The sequence below is a fragment of the Gymnoscopelus braueri genome, assembly GCF_963280865.1.
Source record: "Gymnoscopelus braueri genome assembly, chromosome: 3".
NCBI lineage: Eukaryota > Metazoa > Chordata > Actinopteri > Myctophiformes > Myctophidae > Gymnoscopelus > Gymnoscopelus braueri.
Window position 1 is genome coordinate 13,800,103 of NC_137612.1, and position 21,970 is coordinate 13,822,072.

Sequence of the window (21,970 nt, forward strand, 5' to 3'; positions counted from 1 at the left end):
AGATGGGGGTCCGCGGCCAAACGTATATCAATTTAGGGGTCCTTGGTATGAAAAAGGTTGAAAACCACTGTTATTTTATGGTATTTTATTGATATAACACCATTAAGCTTTGAGGAAGTGAGCTTCGCCTACTTCCTCAAACTAACAACATCTGCTCACTTCCTTAGCCATGGTTCACATGACGCGCGTCTGTCACAAGCGTCATGGAACCACTTGTTCCTGCTTTGCGTTTTGTTTTCCATTTACAACTTTTACATGTACATTTACGTTCAGATTTCAAATATAAAGTGCTGACCCCCAAGCCACGGATGTTACAAGTTGAGCCGCAACCAGTCTAAGTACCCGTATCTCCCGTATTGTTCAATAAACAGCTTTTTAATCCGATTGCCGGCCATTTTCTCAAAATTTTCTCCGCTTTAGACTATGCGATGCTATCGGTTGGGAGGTGTATTGTACTCTTGATACATTACAAAAAATAATAATAATAATAGAAAATGTCAATCCGATCGGATTCAAATGCTTTTTATTGAACAATACGGAAGATATGGGTACTTAGACCGGTTGCGGCTCAACTTGTTACATCGGTGGCTCAGGGGGTCAGCACTTTATATTTGAAATCTGAATGTTTATGTATAGATGAGAGAGTTGTAAATGTAAAAAAAAATCGCAAGCCAGGAACAGGAGGTTCCATGACTGCCATGGTATGTCAGTCATGTTTCAGGGCGACTCACTTCCTCAAACTAACAATATATCCTGTCAGTTGAACCTGAAACCAGGAAATCCGACACACCGGGTCTAACGCTAAAGCTGCGCGGCAAGACCTCGTCGTCTGCGGTGTTGTTTGTATCTGTTCTGCACCAATAAAGCGGTGAGTCAAAGCTGTGTTTATTATTATGTGTTGTCCTTTGGTTGATGATAATGTTTGTTTTGTGTATTTGTTGCTGCTCCCCGTTAGCCACTGTTAGCATGCTATTGCTAGCATCGTTAGCACAACGATGCTAGATTTATAATGTGTTGTCAGAGTCATAATGTTTGTATGGGTGGATTCCATCAACACACTATGTTGTCATCAAGCTGTCATAATGTTGTTACTTTGGCCTTCCCACTGAGCTTTTTTTTCCTTCCCACTGACGTCTAAAGTACGTCTAACGGCTTTAGGCTAAAACCGGTTATAACTGATCTAAAAGTGAATGTTTTTCCAACGTCTATTCTTAGCCTCGTCATGGTTCACTGACGCTCGTCTGTCACAAGCGTCATGGAACTACTTGTTCCTGGTTTACGAATGTTTTACATTTAAACCAGTACATCTACATAAACGTTCAGATTTCAAATATAAAGTGCTGACCCCACGGCCACGGATGTTACAAGTTAAAGTGCACTGGTTTAAGTATCCGTATCTTCCGTATTGTTCAATAAAAAGCTTTTTAATCCGATCGCCGGCCATTTTCTCCGAATTTTCCCCGATGCTTTCAACTACGCGACCATATTGGTTGGGAGGTGTATTGCAGTCTGAGACATAATAAAAATAATGGCCGCCGATCGGATTAAAATGCTTTTTATTGAACAATACGGGAGATACGGGTACTTATACCGGTGCACTTCAACTTGTTACATCCGTGGCATGGGGGTCAACACTTAATATTTGAAATCTGACCGTTTTTGTAGATGTGGCAGTTGTAAATGTAAAAAAATCGCAAACCAGGAACAAGTGGTTCCATGACTGTCATGGTATGACAGTCATGTTTCAGAGCTATTCTTAGCCTTGACGTTGATTAGCAGTTTTTTTCAAAAGTCTTCTAAAGTGTAGTTGTTATTATAGTTATAGTTATTTGGGCTTGTTTCATAATGTTGTTTAAACCTTTTGTTTTGATTGATTGATTAGCAGATTGTACAGAGGTACGGTTTACAATGATTATTAAAAGGATAACACAAAAAGCCCTATAGGGGCTTGTTTCCATTGTGGTCCTGTGTACTTAATTAATTTAGATTCATTAAGATTAACCAGTGGTTCTCAAACATTTTCATGTCAAGGAAAGGACCCCCAGTTCAACATGTATTTATCCACAGACTCCTATCTGAAAATATACACATTTTTAGCAGATCTACAAGCTCACAACACAACAACTTTGAATATAACATATAACATTGAAATGACAGAATGGTTACCGATGTATTTTAGTTTTATTATTATTATTTATGTTTATTCATTAAGATTCATACTTTAATACAGTGGTTCTCAAGCTTTTCAGGCCACCCCCAAAAAAATAATATTTGAACTGGGACCCCCCACCCTGACAAGCACTTGGAGAGTTCAGGCCATAGCTGAGTGGTTAGTGAGCCCGCCTAGGGAGCCAGAGGCCCTGGTTGCCCCAGGTACGATTCCAGGCCACGCCAGCATATGTGTCGATGAAATGAAATTTGTCCCTGAGCAAGACTCTTAACCCCTAATTGCTCACAGGCCCTCATTGGAAACAAGCCCGCAAGGACTTTCATGAACGTCCTGTTAAAAGGAATTATCCTTATCCACATGTAGTTTGACTCGGTTCCACAGATAAATACGCGAGACGTTTAGAGCGTAATAGATCGGCTGTTTTCTTTGCCTCTTTCTTAGGTAATATTTGACAATTTGGCCAATGCTTGACTGTTTTTTATAGTATTGTTTTTTTTCATGACTTTTAAAGCAGTAATGGTCAAAAAGTAATCAATGTGCAGATACCCTGTATACACTTATGATGTATGTATGTTTGTTTACTGTTGAGTGAGAGAAACAATGTTGCAGGATATTTCACTTTAAAATAAACTTTGGGTCATTTTATCATCTCCTTCAAAACAGTCCGGGGGGCTCACAAAAGCCTGAGGAGTCCTCAGGCTTTTGTGAGCCCCCCGGACCGTTTTGAAGTTGCTTGATTCAGTATTTAGATATTTGATATTAATTTTATCAGACACGCCCCCTTCCTATACAAACCCATTATAACTAATCGTTAGATTAATCAAAAACACCCGCCCTTGGTTCTGGTGACTCACCATGCCCTCCTAATACGCGAGGGGGCCGTGTTTTTTTGATACATTTTTCATTTATTTTAAATATTCTTCTTGGAAAATGAAAACAATTAAATACAATAAAAGAAATTACATAAAAGAAATGAAATAAGTAATCGAAAAAGCACGGCCCCCTCGCGTATTAGGAGGGCAGGGTCAGTCACCAGAACCAAGCACGGGTGTTTTTGATGAATCTAACATGTTAAAAATGGAGTTTGAAGTTATACTAGGTTTTTATTGGAAGGGGGCGTGTCTGATAAAATGAATATCAAATATCTAGATACTGAATAAAGCAACTTAGTTGAAAACTATCTTGGGGGCTCACAAAGCCTGTGTAGACAGAACGTTTTTTTTAAAGTGAAATATCCCTTTAAGCTAATAATCTGGGGACCCCCTGGGGGTGGACATCATTGTTGAAATGAAACATTGTAACCGTAGAATACCTGTGTAACTTTGTGAAAATGCTACATTCTCTATGAAGCTGCCAGAGAGAAAGGCAGCAAGCGTATTGAAGTCTCCTCTTTTCAGGGCCTAACATTCTCATCTGGTTGACAAGATGGAAGGAGCTGCATGGATGCATTGGGGGGCTGTGGAGACCAGAGAGACTGGCCTGGAGACGTTCACAGGAGGAGGAGGAGGAGGAGGAGGAGAAGAACATATTAGCACCCCCCATGGCCTGGAGGATCACAGTGATGGGAAAGTGGCTGGACATCCCAGTGAAACAGAGGTTAGTGGATTCAATGTGATCTCCTTCCTTTTGAAAAGGTTCACCTAGAATGACCTGGACACCAGGTTGAAAGTCTTCAGTGTTCAATTGTGCAACTACATTTCTTTTAATGATGATATAACTTCTATAGTCTAAACGGAATAGTCTCTTTTTCTTCTTTTTTTACTGTGCGAGTGTGCATGTGTGTGTGTCCAGAAAAGTGTCTGACTCTGTATTAGAGATAGCCTGCACCTTTTACCTTAGCTTAGAGGAAGCTTTTATGACCACGGTCATTAAATACCAACCACTCCTACATACCATCTCAGAGCTGGGCTATAGGTGCAGACTATTTGTTTTTATATTTGGAAGCCTAGAACATACCCACAAACTGTTTCAACAACGCCCAAAAGGAGGCAAAAAGTCTGGCAAAGTACTGAGCTGTCTCTGCTATCATTGGCAGCCGCCACATATGGCGGAGACGCTGATACTTAATACCATAGAGTACTGTGTGTGTGTGTGTGTGTGCGTGTGTGTGTGTGTGTGTGTGTGTGTGTGTGTGTGTGTGTGTGTGTGTGTGTGGCAGATGTCTACCAGTGATGTCCATCTATCCAATCACAACATGTTTCCTCAGCACTGCATGAATTCCTACGACTCAGCAGCCATGAGCTCTGCTGCCCCCTGGAGGACTGCTGCCTGCATGACTCCCATCCACTGCACTGACACTGAGACCGGCTGTGAGTCTCACACACACACACACACACACACACACACACGCGCACGCTTTTTCAGGCCTCATAAATCTTCATCCAAACTTTGTCAAGAGTAGAGACATCCAAGGGAGGTCTACACTCAAGTCAAGGACACCATAAAACATGTTGACCAGAACGTTGCTAAACATTAAACACATTTCTGCTTCACTGTCTCAATGTGTGGATAATATATATGTGCTTCAGCATGACTGAGTACAATGTGGTAAAATATACATATGACCAGAAATGGATCCGGCTGAATATAGTCAATACTAGGGTTGGGTACCGAAATACGGTTCCAAGTAGGAACCGATAAAGAAATGGTTGGTACCGGGTACCCATAACAAATATGTAATTTCGGTTCTGCATATCGGTTCCTAGACGCTAAAAGCCGTTCAAACAAAGGCGTTTAGAAGTCCTACACAAACAGCACAATCTGATCAAAAATCACAAATCCGGTAGAACACCGTTGTATGGAGAAGTATACATCAGTTGCGTCTCTCTGTATGGAGGAGTAGAGCTGCTGCTTCTCTCCCCCCTCCTCACTCACCACCGTCTGAACTGAAGTAGTAAGGGAAGGAACAGCCTGCCCTGCAAACTTTGTAAACAAGATTTGCTGTTGAAAACTAGAATCCACTTGTCAGAGGGTGTAACATTAGTTGGCAAACCAGCGGGGAAAAGAATTAACACCAGCTGCGCGTGTGCGTGTGTGTGTGTGTGTGTGTGTGTGTGTGAATATGGAACCATTATAGTTTTCATAATAATAATCATGTAGCTCTACAACAGAGGCACAGCCATGACATAAATGGTACAAAAAAACTTTAAAAAAAAAAGTATATATATATATTTTTTAATTAATAATTTCCGGCTATTCGGTTTTCGGCCAAGTGTTTCCTGTATTCGGTATTCGGTTTTGGCCAAGAATTTTCCATTCGGTGCATCTCTATTAAATAAACATTTGACCTTATTTTTTTTATCATTTTGGAACCGAAATATGGAACCGATAGGAACCGGATCCGATAAGCAGAACCGGAACCGGAACCGGACTCGTAAAAATCCTAACGATACCTATCCCTAGTCATTACTGATGACAAACTTAAAATCTGTCTGGCCAGATTCATAGTTTCAGTGTCCTTGTGGTTGTGGTTATAGTGTCCCCCCAGCCTGAGCCTGGTCATACCAAAGACTATGAAAATGGTACCCAATGCCCAAGCCCCCAGAACCCAGTGGTTGCATTGAAGCGCATTGGACATGCTGGCCATTCATAGGTACTGCAGCTTAAACGGATGGGGCCACTGCACAATGTACGAGCGAAAACGGATTCGACCAATGGGCTTGACTCACGAGCTTGCGCACAAGCTTGCGCACGGTCACAGTGGCCCCAAATAGGCTACGCCCATCACACTTTCCAACCCGGAAGAAGGGGTGAATTTGCCTCATGCGCTGGGTGAGCAACTCAATGCAAGTGGATGGGAGGGGATATCCGGTGCCCTCTCTATTATTTTTAACTCCATGCCAATGATGCTTTTAACACAAGATGGCAGCCTTCAACAATAGCGCTACAGCCAGTGGTCAGGTTCGTTCAGAAATCTGCACGTCAAGTGAAGAATGGAGGAGCGAGCTTTCCTTATAGCCACGTGCGAGAACGCGCTTACACGCAGTATGCATGCGTCGTTGTTAACATTGTCAGATGGTTTTAATTTGAAGGTTTTAACAGGATGTTCGATGATTTTTTTTTAGTTAAGACCATAGACATATAAAGGTAGACGCCTCCTCCGGCTCTGAGGCGTCTGTATCTCGGGCGTGCTTCCGCGCAGCAAGCGGGAAGCTTCCTCTTGCGTCACAGAAGGGGACGTTCGGTAGGCCAATCAGAGGCAGGTGGGGGCGGGACAAGTAGGTTCTGACAAGTCCTGGAAAAGACGCGCTGTGATTGGCCAGTAGTCAACGCGCTGTGATTGGCCAGAAGTCACTTTGATTGGCCAGAAGTCACTCTAATATGGCGGCCGTGATACAGGTCACTCCAACGAACTGCAGAGGCCAATTAGGTGTCTAGGTTTCTATATATATGGTTAAGACCATGGTTAAGACAACTGGCCGGCGTGCTGTGTTAAGTTACACAAGTGACGTTGTTTGGGCGGAAACGCTGCTCTGATTTTCACAATAAAATGTTACCCACCCGCGTTTATTTCAGTACCGGCCGTTTCAGCACTGTTCTTGTACATCAAGAAGCCTCATGCTATAGAAACAGGAGATAGAAGCACCATAGAAGACAGGGAAACACCATAGAAGACAGAGAAGCACCATAGAAGACAGGGAAGCACCATAAAAGACAGGGAAGCACCATAGAAGACAGGGAAGCACCATAGAAGACAGAGAAGCACCATAGAAGACAGGGAAGCATAATAGTAGACAGGGAGGCGCCATAGAAGACCGGGAGGCGCCATAGAAGACCGGGAGGCGCCATAGAAGACAGGGAGAAGCCATAGAAGACAGGGAGGCACCATAGAAGACAGGGAAGCACCATAGAAGACAGGGAAGCACCATAGAAGACAGGGAAGCACCATAGAAGACAGGGAAGCACCATAGAAGACAGAGAAGCACCATAGAAGACAGGGAAGCATAATAGTAGACAGGGAGGCGCCATAGAAGACCGGGAGGCGCCATAGAAGACCGGGAGGCGCCATAGAAGACAGGGAGAAGCCATAGAAGACAGGGAGGCACCATAGAAGACAGGGAAGCACCATAGGAAGAACCATAGAAGACTGATCCACATATTTTCCGGTGTCGCTTGACAAAAATTTTAATTGACAATACAATAGTAATTAATTACTTATTACAAAAAAATGCCATCAGTAGAAGAATAAATCTGATGCAATCAGAAAATACATTGAGTTGTTATCTGCTGACATAACCTCTCTCCTCCTTCTAGGTCTCTCACTCCTTCCTGTGTGCAAAGAGGAGGTTTCCCCTGAACAGCAGGAGAGGAGTCCCAGTCTGGTCCAGGTGAAACTAGAACCTCCACAGATTAAAGAGGAACAGCAGGAGAGGAGTCTCAGTCTGGTCCAGGTGAAACTAGAACCTCCACAGATTAAAGAAGAACAGCAGGAGAGGAGTCCCAGTGTGGTCCAGGTGAAACTAGAACCTCCACAGATTAAAGAGGAACAGGAGGAGAGGAGTCTCAGTCTGGTCCAGGTGAAACCAGAACCTCCACAGATTAAAGAGGAACAGCAGGAGAGGAGTCCCAGTCTGGTCCAGGTGAAACTAGAACCTCCACAGATTAAAGAGGAACAGCAGGAGGAGTTACTTCAAAGACCAGAGGAGGCTGAATGGTCATCGTTGACATTACTAGCAGTGAAAAGTGAAGATGATGATGAAAACAGAGAGACAGAGCCTCTAGCCAGCACCTCAACTGAACACATGACAACACAAGCTGATGTAGAGGACTGTGGAACATCACAACAGCTCCTCTCTTCACACGGTTCTGAATCTGACATTACTGAAGACAGTGATGACTGGCCTTCACACTGTTCTGAATCTGATACTGAAGACAGTGATGAGTGGAAGCCCAGTAAACAGCAGTCATCTTTAAACACACTGAAATCACACAAGACACAAAATGTGAAAGCACAAAGATTGTCATTGAGCAACAAGCTGTCCCTGACCCTGAAATCATCAAAACAAACGGCATCCATTAGGAGTCAAACAAAAAGACACATGAGGACTCCTACAGGGGGAAAGTCATTTGCTTGTTCAATTTGTAGCAAAAGCTTTAACCAAAATCAAAATCTGAAGAAACACATGAGGACTCATACAGGGGACAAACCCTATGCTTGTTCGATTTGTAGCAAAAGATTTATCGAAAGTCATATTCTGAATTACCACATGAGGACTCATACAGGTGAAAAGCCATTTTCTTGTTCAGTTTGTAGCAAACATTTTAGCCACACACAAAATCTGAAAAGACACATGAGGACTCATACAGGGGACAAACCCTTTGCTTGTTCAGTTTGTAGCAAACGTTTTAACCAAACTCAAAATCTTAAAAAACACATGAAGACTCATACAGGGGAAAAGCCTGTTGCTTATTCTGCTTGTTCAGTTTGTAGCAAACGTTTTAGCTACACTCACAATCTGAAAAGACACATGAGGACTCATACAGGGGACAAACCCTTTGCTTGTTCAGTTTGTGAAAAAAGCTTTAGTGTAACTCAATCTCTGAAAACACACATGAGGACTCATACAGGGGACAAACCCTTTGCTTGTTCAGTTTGTAGGAAAAGCTTTAACCGATCTAACCGACTGAAAAATCACATGAGGATTCATACAGGGGAAAGGCCATTTACTTGTACAGTTTGTAACAAAACCTTTATGGAAAGGTATCATCTGAAAACGCATATGAAGACTCATACAGGGGAAAAGCGCTTTGCTTGTACAGTTTGTAGCAAAACTTATAACAAAACTCAACATCTGAAAAGGCATATGATGACTCATACAGGGGAAAAGCCATTTTCTTGTTCAGTCTGTAGCAAACATTTTAGCCACAATCAAAATATGAAAAGACACATGAGTACTCATACTGGGGACAAACCCTTTGCTTGTTCAGTTTGTAGCAAACACTTTAAGGTAACTGAAGATCTGAAAAAACACATGAAGACTCATACAGGGGAAAAGCCCTTTGATTGTTCGGCTTGTAAGAAAAGCTTTAACCGATCTGAACTACTGAAAAATCACATGAGGACTCATACAGGTGAAAAGCCCTTTGCTTGTTCGGCTTGTAAGAAAAGCTTTGCCCGAGCTGTCCTATTGAGAGATCACATGAGGACCCATACAGGGGAAAGGCCATTTACTTGTACAGTTTGTAACAAAAACTTTAAACAACGTTCTCATCTGAAAAGGCACATGAAGACTCATACAGGGGAAAGGCACTTTGTTTGTACAGTTTGTAGCAAAACTTATAACAAAACTCATCTGAAAAGGCATATGATGACTCATACACGGGAAAACCCATTATCTTGTTCAGTTTGTAGCAAACATTTTAGCCACAATCAAAATCTGACAAGACACATATTGAGTATTCATACTGGGGAAAAGTCCTTTACATGTCCAGATTGTGAAAAGGGTTTCAATCGAAAATGTTCTCTGACAACGCACATGAAGACTCATACAGGCTAAAAAACTGTTCTAATTTGGGTGGCAAGCGCTTTCGTCAAAATAGAATTATTTGTAGTACTATTTCTTATTATATATTAACAGTAACATACTTGTTTTCAAAGAAGCAATCGCTGACAGAAAATATCTTATGCAGAACAAATGTATTAATCTGGTGGTCTTGCTGGAAACCTGATTCCCACAGGATTTCAAGTTGGCAAGAGTAATCCCTCTGCATAAAAAAGGAAGCAAATTAGAACCTGGCAACTATAGGCCTGTTTCCATCCTTTGTTCCATCTCAAAGGTTGTAGAGCGATTAATTCAAGAACAAATCAACAGCTACCTCAGCGAGCATAAACTGTTGTTTGAATTCTAATCGGGCTTCAGAACCTCCCATTCCACTGACACATGCCTACTGTATCTGACCGACTACATCAAACGTGAGGTAAACGCGGGCAAATACTGCGGCATGGTCATGTTGGACCTCCAAAAAGTGTTCGACACTGTAAACCACTCAATTTTACTTGATAAGCTGAGGGCGATTGGTTTTGACTGCACATCACTAAACTGGATGAGATCTTACCTGGAGAGAAGAGAACAATTGGTTGACATCAACGGAACCATGTCCTCATCCCTCCCGGTGAGCTGTGGGGTTCCTCAGGGCAGCATTCTAGGGCCGTTACTGTTTCTTCTATACATTAACGACACGAGTGCTGCCTGTAACTGCAAATTGTTCCTGTTCGCTGATGACTCAGCACTCCTGATCTCGGGAGAGGACAAGTTGCAAGTTGAGGAGGCGCTCAGCTCCGAACTCTCAAAAATCCGTACTTGGCTTACCGATAACAAACTGTCACTATACCTTGGGAAAACTGAATCCATTCTCTTTGGGACCAAACATTCCCTCTGACAGATGGATGTAAATGATTTCAAGGTCAAAGTCGATGACACAATTATCTCTAGCAAAGAAGAGATTACCTATTTGGGTTGTGTTCTTGACAAATACCTGACAGGTGAAAGCATGGCTACAAAGGTGGTCAAAAGAGTAAACCAGAGAACCACATTTATGGGCAGAGTTTCCTCTTTTGTCAACCCTCAGGCCCTCAGGACCCTCTCTGGGGCCCTGATTCAACCACTTTTTGACTATGCTTGCACCTTCACCTCCTGGTACACCTCAGTGTCACTGAAGACTAAGCTTCAAACCTCCCAAAACAAACTGATTCGGCTACTCCTCGGATTGGGGCCCATGACCCACCTTTCCCATTTTGCCAGCCTAGGCTGGCTCAGGGTGGAAGACAGGGTTAAACAACTAAAAATGGGACTGGCCTTCAAAATTGTAAATGCAAATTTGCCCGATATGCCCCCTATTCCCGCATATCTGAGTAAATACCTCCAAAAGGTTAGCGACACCCACAGTCACAATACCAGAGGGAGCGTTAACAACAATTTGGTACCACCCACCCATAAAACAAACATGGGCAAATTCTCCTTCTACAGCACTGCCACCCAGGATTGGAATAGTCTAACTCCATCCCTCAAAAAATGCAGTTCGCTGGGCTCATTTAAAAGAGCCTTAAAAAAATCACCTTTCAGGAGGCCAAAGGAGGAGGTAGTACCATTTTCCCATTAGACAGCAGACCCCCCCCCCTGTTCTTGTACATGTATTTTTTTCCCCCTCTTTTTTTTTTTTTGTTGTACATAGTGTTATTTTTTTTGCTGTTTATTTTGTAATGATATTTGAACTGTGGTGCCACTATATATGCCTATGAATTGAATACCAAGGCCCTCATTGGAAACAAGTCCGCTAGGACTTTTATGAACGGACCTGTTAGACAAAGTATTTTAAATGTAACTGTGCTGTTTTACATTTTTTGCCTAATAAAATATTCAATCAATCAATCAATCAATTCATTTTAAGTTCAGCAACACAAAATATTTCTCAAATGATGTGCTTTGGTACTATAACAACTGAATTTCCCTCATGAGCTCAATAAAGGTCTGTCTATCTACCTAGCTATCCACTGTATACAGCTGAGACACATATTGTTGCATTGGTATACTAAGTTGAGACTTAATACCATGAAATAAGGCACATTTGTAGACGATACGTTTCAACGTAAGTGTTTTGCTCCAAGCAAAATTAAACGTCATGATTTACAAACGGATGAACAGCAATTCAGAATCAAACACAGGGAGTCATGTTAAAGGTATTCATTCACAGTTAAAGGGTATTTATTCACAGTTAAAGGGTCTTTAATCACAGCAAGAGAAGTGGAGGTAGGTGTTGTGGAAGTGAGGCCCAGCGTGTGAGGATGAGGCGAGCTATAGCCACAAGAAACTTGGAGGGCTTCCTGACCTGTATGTTGCAATGCCGTCCATTGAAGGCTCTATTCATGAGATACCAATTCACCAACAGGCCTATTGCACCTCCACAGCCTCTGTAAAGGCTTTGTTTCACCAAAAAAATCCATTGTTGTCATGTTATGAGCAATCTACTGTATATAAACTCTGTGAAGGCATATCATTCTTCTAAGTGTGTTTATTTTGCTGTGTTTACACCTGCATTACCTGTGTGCACTCATTACCTTAAATCACTCTATGTCCTTGATCCTTGTTCTTTGAAATCAAAACAGAAGACCTTTCTGTTTTCCACTGCCTTTTACTAAGGTTATTGATTCTGCACTCATTTTATTGTATTACTATAATTCTCAACTCCTTAACACATTTGTATTGTATACTAATGTGCTTTTATAATGTGTTTCTGTTGCACTAGTACTGTCCTGCTCTTAATGTTTTGTCAAAATCTCACAACACTCATAATAGCAGATCTACAAACTCACGACACGTAGATCAGCTTGAACATTTGTGGGGGAAAAAACAATATAATACAAAATAAATACCCATAATTGTATTAAATTAGATTTAAAATGTTCACCTATAATGACATGTTGGTTAAATATTATTTTAGGGTATAGAATTTACCTCTGTATTGGGAAATTAACTGATATAGCAAATTAACTAAGATAATTTACAACATTTTGTATTTTGCAATAATACAATGTGGTTACCACTAAATCCCAAGTCACACCTGGACTTGTCTCACGGCACATACCAGTGGCTCTCAGCACACCGTTTGACCTAGAAGAAAAGTCAAATAGTAACACCTGACCTGAAGAAATGTGTTTTCACTGCCAACAGTTTGGCTTGTATTCATGAGGGTTTTATAAAGAAGAAATCTCCTGATGAAGACATAAGAACAACAGTAGCAGCAGCAGCCTTTGAAATAAGTTATTGTCTATTTTACATTTCCTCCTCAAAGACAACTTTTATCGTTTTTCTTTTTCAATCAGCAGTATCTTTTCAGTCCACGTTTATTAGAACTTACTGCAGTGACACCTGAACATTGAGCAGTGGTGGAAAAAGTAATCACATTTCAAAGAAGTGTACAGAAAGTGTTAAAATGATGTTTTTATGTGGACACACCCACCAGTTCATTAATTATACCTGGCTTTCACCTTTCCACCTGAACCAGCCCCTCCGCCTCCTCCTACAAGACCACCCACCTGTCCTAGTCCCTCCTCCTCCTCCTCATGAAAGGACTGCCTATGGTCCTTCCCAGTTGTTTACAAAATGCTCTAGAACAGTGGTCGTCAAACTTGGGTCTGGGGACCCCAGGGGTCCTTGGGTGGGTTCCCAGAGGGTCCACAGCAAAATTAGTTTAGCATCAAAATCAGTGTAACCAGTTGATACCTGTACATTGGCTATTTGAAAATAGCCAATGTATAGTATGTATATAAGGCTGAATTGGTTAATGTATGTTTTGTAATAATAATCAAAATCTAAAAAGTAACTAAAGTTTTTAAATAATTATAGCAGAGTAGAAGTACAATATTTGTCTCTGAGATGAAGTGGAGTAGAAGCAAAAGTACAGAAAATTGGAAATACTCCAGTAAAGTAAAAAATAAACCAAAATTGTACTTAAGTACAGTACGTTAATACATGTAGGGGAGACGAGTGACAAAAGTAACACACTCAATAACTCTAATTAGAAATAAGCTAAAGGGGTGAGACTTCTTGTGCACATGCTCAGTAGGGTCCTCTCTCTGCCTATGGAAGGATAAAATGGTCATTTCATCTCAGAAGTTTTCAACAAAAAAACTGATTTTGAGGTGTAAACGTAAATTTTTGAGTGTACGGTATTTTCCTTCTAGTGTTTAAAGATTAGATGTCAGCTAATTTAAACTTAGATGAATTGGATCTCTATGTTATTGGTCACAAATTAACGTCAGCAGCCTACGCTAGTATAGGTGTTTCTAGCTAGAATATGGGATTTTATCATGGTTGCCCCATCGGGGGCAATTGTAACACAGTGACCGGGGTCAATTGTAACAATGTGTTTTTCAATGCAAGCATATTTTTTGTCTGGGATTACATACTTTTATGTTATGAACATATTTCACTAAATGTCACTACATTTCAAAGTAAAAATACATTTAAATAAAAAATAGACATACATTTGAAAAAACAAAAATAAAATAATTCGAATACAAAATAATTGTAATTATGTATATAAAACATTCGTAAGTAAATATGTTTAATTATAAAAAATACATATTATTTAGTGATGTGCTTTTATTTGAGATAAAGGGTGTTAATATGACTTTTTACAGTGTTACAATGCCCCCAACCACTGTTACAACTGCCCCCGTCACGGGGGCAATTGTAACACTGTGACTCATTGCATTCAAATTAATATTTTAGCCATGTCCTTATTAGTGAAAACTTAAAAATCGTATTATCAATTATGATAATAATAATAATAAACTTTATTTGTATAGCACCTTTCATGACATGAAATGCAGCTCAAAGTGCTTTACAGAGCAAGAATACAATTACAGTTGCTGTTGCAACCAATTTAACAATAAAGCAAAAAATACAATAAGAATACAAATAAAATAAAATAAAAGCAAAAGCATAAAACAACATTAAAATATGCAATACAGTGAGGACTTAAAAATCAACCAAAGAATCAGCTAAAAGCAAGAGTTAGGGCACATATATATGTTTCTTATAACAAAAGATGACTAGGATATTTCAAGTACTCTGTGAATTATGAAGGCAAAAGTGTTACTTTTGTTCCCGATCTCCCCTACTTAGGTACTAACCCTAACCCTCACACACCCGCACCCGCACCCGCACCCGCACCCACACCCACACACACACACACACACACACACACACACACACACACACACATGTGATAGTGATATAATAGTGATCCAGTGTGATCCAGTCAAGACAATTCATTAATTAAATAAATAAGTTAAAGTTCAGAACTATACATTTAAAAGCAAATAAATCTTGCTGAAACTGTTTTGTGACATTAAAAGAATGTAAACAAGTCATGTGAAAGTGATTAAAAAGTTAAAAGGTGAACAGAGACAAAAGAGATCACTGAATCTGTTATCTACTAGTTTCTACTAGTTCACAGTTATGGTGTTGGTAATCGATTGGTCACGTCTGCAGAGGGAGCAGGGTTTCTGTGGGATTGTGGGCCTGTTGCTTCATTCTCAATGCTGCTGACAGAGAAGAAACACTGTGTCTGCATTCTTACTGAGATTTCCCCTGTTTCAGGGTATAACATATGGAGGCCCCAGTGAGATGAATGTGACGAGGGCCAGCTGTCCCAGATAGACGTCCCCGACCAACATTCAGCTCTTTTTCATCAACAACCTACAACCAGGGTGGGCGATAGTGCGTGGTGGTTCAACAACTGCGTAGAGAGACTTGCATGCAATCTGAGGTCAACCACTGGTGCCAGGAAAGCTGCGTCTACTCTGCAAAGAGAAGGTTCATCACCACACTGACGTCCCCGGGTCCATAAACTGTGTTGTCTATTCTGAAAATAAAAATAAAAAAGCTGCTGGACCACGCTGACGTGTCAGAGAGCTGTGTTGCCGACTCTGCAAGAAGGTGCTGCACCGCTCCAACGTCCGTGTGTCAAAGAACTGTTTGGCCGTTTCTACAAAGAGGTTCTGCACCACCTGGCTGTCCACGTGTCAAAGAACTGTGTTGCCTACTCTGTGGGGAGAAGATTCTGCACCACAGACATCGACGGGTCAACCAACTGTGTTGCCTATTGTGTGTAGAGAAGCTTCTGCATCACAGTGACACTCACTACTGTGTGGCCTATTTTACAAAGTAAAGGTACCTTATCGCACTAACATTCTCCACAGGTCAGAGACTGAGATGTCTGATTCAGACAAAGAAATGGATTCCTCAGCACGAGAGGATTTGAAACTAGAAATTGGTGGTGCTCTATACACATTGAAAAGAGATGCTTTGATTGAAGTTTGTGATTTTCTAATGATTGCTGGTTGAACACTTGAAGATGTAAAAGGGAAAAGTCGTTCTACTCTCATCTCCCGTGTCACAAGACACTTAGAGAGAGAAGAGTTACTTAAACTTGAGGACCAGGGTATGGCAGAGCTACTTAGACTGCAAGATAAAATTGCTGAGTTACAACAAGTTGTTCAAATAAGTGAACAAAAACAAAAAGCCTCTGATGAAAAAGAGGCAGGTTTGGTGGAAGAGCAGGTCGTTCAACCCTCAGAAACTGAGAGGTTGCAAAAAGAGGTAGAGACACTACAATTGGCATTAGCATTATCACTACAGGAGAAATCAAACCAAACCAGTGGAGACAAAAATTCAGTGGGCGGGGGAGATAATATTGTTAAGCAGGACCTTGCCTCTGTCCCCCAACCCCGTCTGTCATTACAGTGGAACAGAGAATTCAAAATATCAGGCCAGATTGGCGAACCGGGGCAAAAAGATAAACTTACATTCTCCAGTCTAGCCCACCAAATTGAGCAAGGTATCAACAATGCTTAGAGAGAGAAGAGTTACTTAAACTTGAGGACCAGGGTATTGCAGAGCTACTTAGACTGCAAGATAAAATTGCTGAGTTACAACAAGTTGTTCAAATAAGTGAACAAAAACAAAAAGCCTCTGATGAAAAAGAGGCAGGCTTGGTGGAAGAGCAGGTCGTTCAACCCTCAGAAACTGAGAGGTTGCAAAAAGAGGTAGAGACACTACAATTGGCATTAGCATTATCACTACAGGAGAAATCAAACCAAACCAGTGGAGACAAAAATTCTGTGGGCGGGGGAGATAATATTGTTAAGCAGGACCTTGCCTCTGTCCCCCAACCCCGTCTGTCATTACAGTGGAACAGAGAATTCAAAATATCAGGCCAGATTGGCGAACCGGGGCAAAAAGATAAACTTACATTCTCCAGTCTAGCCCACCAAATTGAGCAAGGTATCAACAAGGGATTTCCTGAAATTGAAATAGTTGATGCAGTGATCAGGGCAATTGCACCAGGCTTACAATTACGTAGCTACCTGGAGGGAAAAACCAACCTCACACTACCGACTTTGAGGCGAATTCTCAGGTCCCATTACCAAGAAAAGGGAGCAACAGAACTGTATAAACAGCTCACGTCAGAGGTCCAAAGTAATAAGGAAACGCCACAAAACTTCCTTATCCGTGCCCTAGATTTAAGACAAAAAATACTCTTTGCTTCACAGGAAGCAGAGTCTGGTCTAAAATATGATCCTGTCCTTGTACAGAGCATGTTTCTCCATACCGTTCTCACAGGCCTGCAAAATGATAGCATTAAAAGTGACCTCCAGCCTTACCTGCAACAAACAAAAACTAGTGATGAGCTGCTCCTTGAAAAACTAAACATTGCATGCGCAAATGAAACAGAAAGACAGAATAAAAAGAAACTACTTACCCAACAGCGGCCAACCACTGTGCACACAGTCCAGTCTGATAACACCTCCACAGATAAAAAAATTAAAACCCCAAATTCGGAACCCACCAACAAAACTCATCCTGATGTACTAAACCAACTAAAAGAAATGCGTTCTGACATGGCATTATTGAAAAACATAGGCGCTGAAGTTGCACAAATCAAAGAGTCAATCCACCAGCCTAACCCAGCCCAAGCACAGTATTTGGCCTCCCCCGTAGCACAGTAATGCATTCCCCCTCCCCAGTTTCAGTATCCCCCACAACGCTATTGGCCTACCCCAGGACGAAGAGAAGAGAGAGCTCAGTATCAGCAAAGGTTCTTGCCACAGCAATATCAGATCCCGAATCGGGCCCGTCAGAACAAATGTATTGGCTGCCAGGAAAGTGGAAATTAATATTGCACCCACTGCTACAGATGTGGTAGTAGTGAACATTTCGCCGCAGGCTGCAGGGTGAGAGGAACCAGACAAGACAAAGAGGGTCCTTTAAATGGGTAGGGGTTACCCCCACGGGACTGGGAGTAACTGGCAACAATATAATGTCCCAACAACATTGCTCAAACTGTGGAGCCCCTGGGAAAGACCAAAGATTTATGAGGTGTGCATCATGTAAAAATGACACTTAATGTTCAAAAACCTGTCAAGTTGAGCATTGGCCAAGACATAGAAAACGGTGCAACCAGCACGTTCACCCAAAAGTAAATGCTGCCTACACAGAGAAAGCGGACAGCCGTCCTTGTCTTGTTAGTCTGGTTGGAAAACGCTGTATAGTTGATTGTTACATACAAGGCCATAAAACCAGAGCATTATGGGATACAGGTTCCCAAGTTTGTATTGTCGATGAAAAGCAGATATTTGCCCCATGAAAGATTAAGAGATGTGTCTGAACTACTTGACGCCCCTGGTGATTTGAAGATCACAGCTGCTAATGGAGAGAGCATGCCGTATAAGGGTTTCATTGAGGTCACTTTTGGATTAGCCGCAGAGGGAACTGACCCCACAGAACTTGTTGTCCCCATGCTAGTAATGAAAGGCGGATGTCTTTCACAGCCCATCCTAGGCTTTAATGTCATTGAGCAAATAATAAAAACTAGTGCTACAGAACAACTTGATACTATGAAAAGAGAACATTTGCATGAGACATTGAGAGCGGCTTTCCCAAGTCTTGAGAGAGAAAATGTCACAGCATTTATTGATCTGGTGACTGCAGAACAGTCATGTGACTAGGTTGTGAGGACAACCAAAGAGAAAGTAACTGTCCCAAAACGCACCTCTGTTCAGATTGATTGTAAAGCACAGACATGGCCATTGAAGAAATTTACCACACTTGTATTTGAGCCTGACATAAATCCTCAGTGGGCTGAAGGCCTAGAGTTTTGTGAGACTTTGGTAACCCTCAGAAGTGGTGTTCCACCTTACATTGTTCTTGATGTTCAAAACCCCACTGATCATGATATTGAGTTGTCTGGAAGAACTGTTGTGGGCACCTTACAGCAGGTTCAGGCTGTTTATCCAGCTACTGTTTTAAAGAAACCCAAACGCCAACCGCCAGTATTAGTGAGTCAAGTGAATGCAGAGGGTGAGCCAGCTACTGACACTCAATGGAGTCCACCAATTGACCTCAGCCACCTGGGTGAGCATGAACGAGAAATAATACAGAATATGCTTCATGAAGAACGCTCCTCTTTCTCTGAATCAGATAATGACATTGGATGCATCGGGAAATTGAAGTTAAGCATATCATTGAAAGATATGGAGCCTGTAGCGCGTACTTACCTGTCAGTGCCAAAGCCGTTATATAAAGAGATGAAAGACTACCTGCACAATCTGATTGCACAAGGATGGGTGAAGAAATCCAACTCACCTTATGCCTCACCGGTTGTCTGTGTAAGAAAAAAAGATGGAAGCCTACGCCTTTGCATAGATTACAGAGAATTAAACAAAAAGACCCATCCTGATAGACAACCAATTCCACGAGTGCAGGACATCCTTGACAGTCTTGGAGGTAACTCGTGGTTTTCATTACTAGACCAAGGAAAGGCCTACCATCAGGGCTTTGTGGATGAAGACAGTAGGCCGCTGACTGCATTTGTGACTCCATGGGGTCTGTACGAATGGATAAGGATCCCATTCGGGTTGATGAATGCACCTGCAGTGTTTCAGTGCTGTATGGAGGAGTGTTTGGAAGACGTGCGAGACAACATCTGCATCCCCTATCTGGATGACACACTCGTGTACAGCCAGTCATTTGAGGATCATGTAAATCATGTCAGAAGAGTGCTTCGGCTGTTGAGGAAGTATGGGATCAAACTAAAACCCAGCAAGTGTGTGTTGTTTAAACGAGAGGTCCGCTATCTGGGAAGAGTTGTTTCAGCCGAAGGTAGTAAAGTCGATCCAGCTGACACCATTGCTGTAAGAGCCTTGAAAGATAAGAGACCGAGTAACGTAGGAGAGTTACGAACTGTCATGGGCCTACTAAGCTACTACAGACAATACGTAAAGGACTTTTCCCGTGTCGCTGGGCCACTTTATGACTTGCTGAAAGCAACAGAAGACAACAATGCGCCGCAATTTAGGACAAACACAAGGCAGGTTACAAGGAAGAGTAAAGGAGTGCCATCAAGCAAACCAATTGTCTGGACTAAAGAACATCAAGCCATATTGGAACGGCTAATCGCTTGTCTGGTTGAGCCACCAGTCCTCGCTTTCCCAGACTTCTCACTGCCATTTGTCCTCCATACCGATGCGTCAAATAAAGGCCTCAGGGCAGTTCTATACCAACAACAAGATGGTAAACTCCGTGTTATAGCTTACGGCTCCCGAACACTGAACACTGCTGAACGGAATTATCATTTACACTCAGGAAAGTTAGAATTCCTTGCCTTTAAGTGGGCCATCACTGAAAATTTAGAGATTACCTGTATTACGCGCCAACTTTCACTGTGTTCACTGATAATAATCCACTCACTTATGTCCTGTCAAGTGCCAAGCTCAATGCAACGGGATATAGATGGGTAGCAGAGCTCGCTGACTTCCATTTTACCATCCGATATCGTCCAGGGAAAGAAAATGTGGATGCCGACAGTCTGTCGAGAATGCCTGTGAATATGGAGAAGGTGATGGAACAGTGTACGGAAGAGTTGACATCAGATTGTGTGGCTGCAACAAACCAAGCTGTTGTGATTCAAGACTCCAACTCACCGTGGGTCTGCCCGATCCAATGTACAGCACTGAGTGAAGATACGCAAAAAACATTCTCAATTAAAAACATTCAGCAAGCGCAACAAGATGATGAGAGTATTGGTCCAATAATGCAGTGCAAATTGAGGAACAGCAAGCCACCAGGACATGCCCTCAGTAAGCCGAGCAAGTGTCTACTGCGTGAATGGGAAAGACTTCATATTGATGACAATGGCATTCTCCGCAGGAAAACATCAAACAAAACACAGCTTGTACTACCTGAGAGATATAAGGCCACGGTACTGAAAGAGTTACACGATGAAATGGGCCACCAAGGCATTGATCGAACAACATCACTGATCAGAGACAGATTCTTTTGGCCCTACATGCAAAAAGAAATTGAACATTATGTGGCTAGAACTTGTATGTGCCTGAAACAAAAGAGACCATGCAGAGAAACACGGGCACCTCTTACCAATATTGTCACCACGCAGCCATTTGAACTTGTGTTGATAGATTTCCTCCACTTGGACAAATGTAAAGGCGGTTATGAATATATATTGGTGATTGTTGATCACTTTACTCGTTTTGCACAGGCTTATGCCACCACCAACAAGTCTGCCAAAACAGTTGCTGATCGAATATTCAACGATTATGCCCTTAAGTATGGGATGCCGGCACGCATACACCATGATCGAGGTGGCGAATTTGAGAATCAGCTCTTCGCCCAGCTGAAAAAGAACTGTGGCGTAGCAGGATCGCGAACGACACCCTATCACCCGCAGGGAAACGGGCAAGTCGAACGCTTTAACCGAACATTGCTGCAAATGCTAAAGACACTTACCGATAAGCAGAAGACAAACTGGAAAGAATCCCTGAACAAGTTAATCTATGCATATAATTGCACACGATGCGAGGTCACAGGTTTCTCCCCTTTTTACCTTCTTTTCGGAAGGTCCCCAAGGTTACCCATTGACCTCCTGTTTGGTCTTACCTCTGAGAAAGGAAAAGCAGACCATCGAACATACATGGAGAAATGGAAAAGAGAAATGCAGGAAGCATATGAAATAGTGCAAGAGAATGCAAAGACGTCAACAGACAGAAGTAAAAAACACTATGACCAAAAAGTGAGAAGCTCATTGTTGCATCCCGGTGATCGTGTCCTGGTCAGAAATATGACACCAAGAGGAGGCACTGGAAAGCTTCACAATCATTGGGAAGAGCACATCCATGTTGTGATCCGCCAGGTTGGAAATGACATCCCAGTCTACGAAGTCAAACCTGAGCAGGAAAAAGGAAGATTGAGAGTCTTGCATCGCAACTTGTTGCTACCG

The 21,970-nt window shown here is 42.0% G+C and overlaps 1 protein-coding gene across 1 annotated transcript in view; it reads left to right on the forward strand.

The window, feature by feature from the left end:
• Positions 1-661: 661 nt before the first annotated feature.
• LOC308081817 (uncharacterized protein) overlaps positions 662-21,970 on the forward strand; it is a gene marked incomplete at its 3' end in the record, with an annotated part of 58,795 nt that continues 37,486 nt past the window's right edge. The window contains exons 1-2 of the mRNA XM_080423441.1: positions 662-868; positions 3,568-3,766. Of these exons, the coding sequence (XP_080279567.1) occupies positions 3,596-3,766 (171 nt within the window). The 5' untranslated portion in view covers positions 662-868; positions 3,568-3,595. The remainder of the gene's footprint in view (positions 869-3,567; positions 3,767-21,970) is intronic.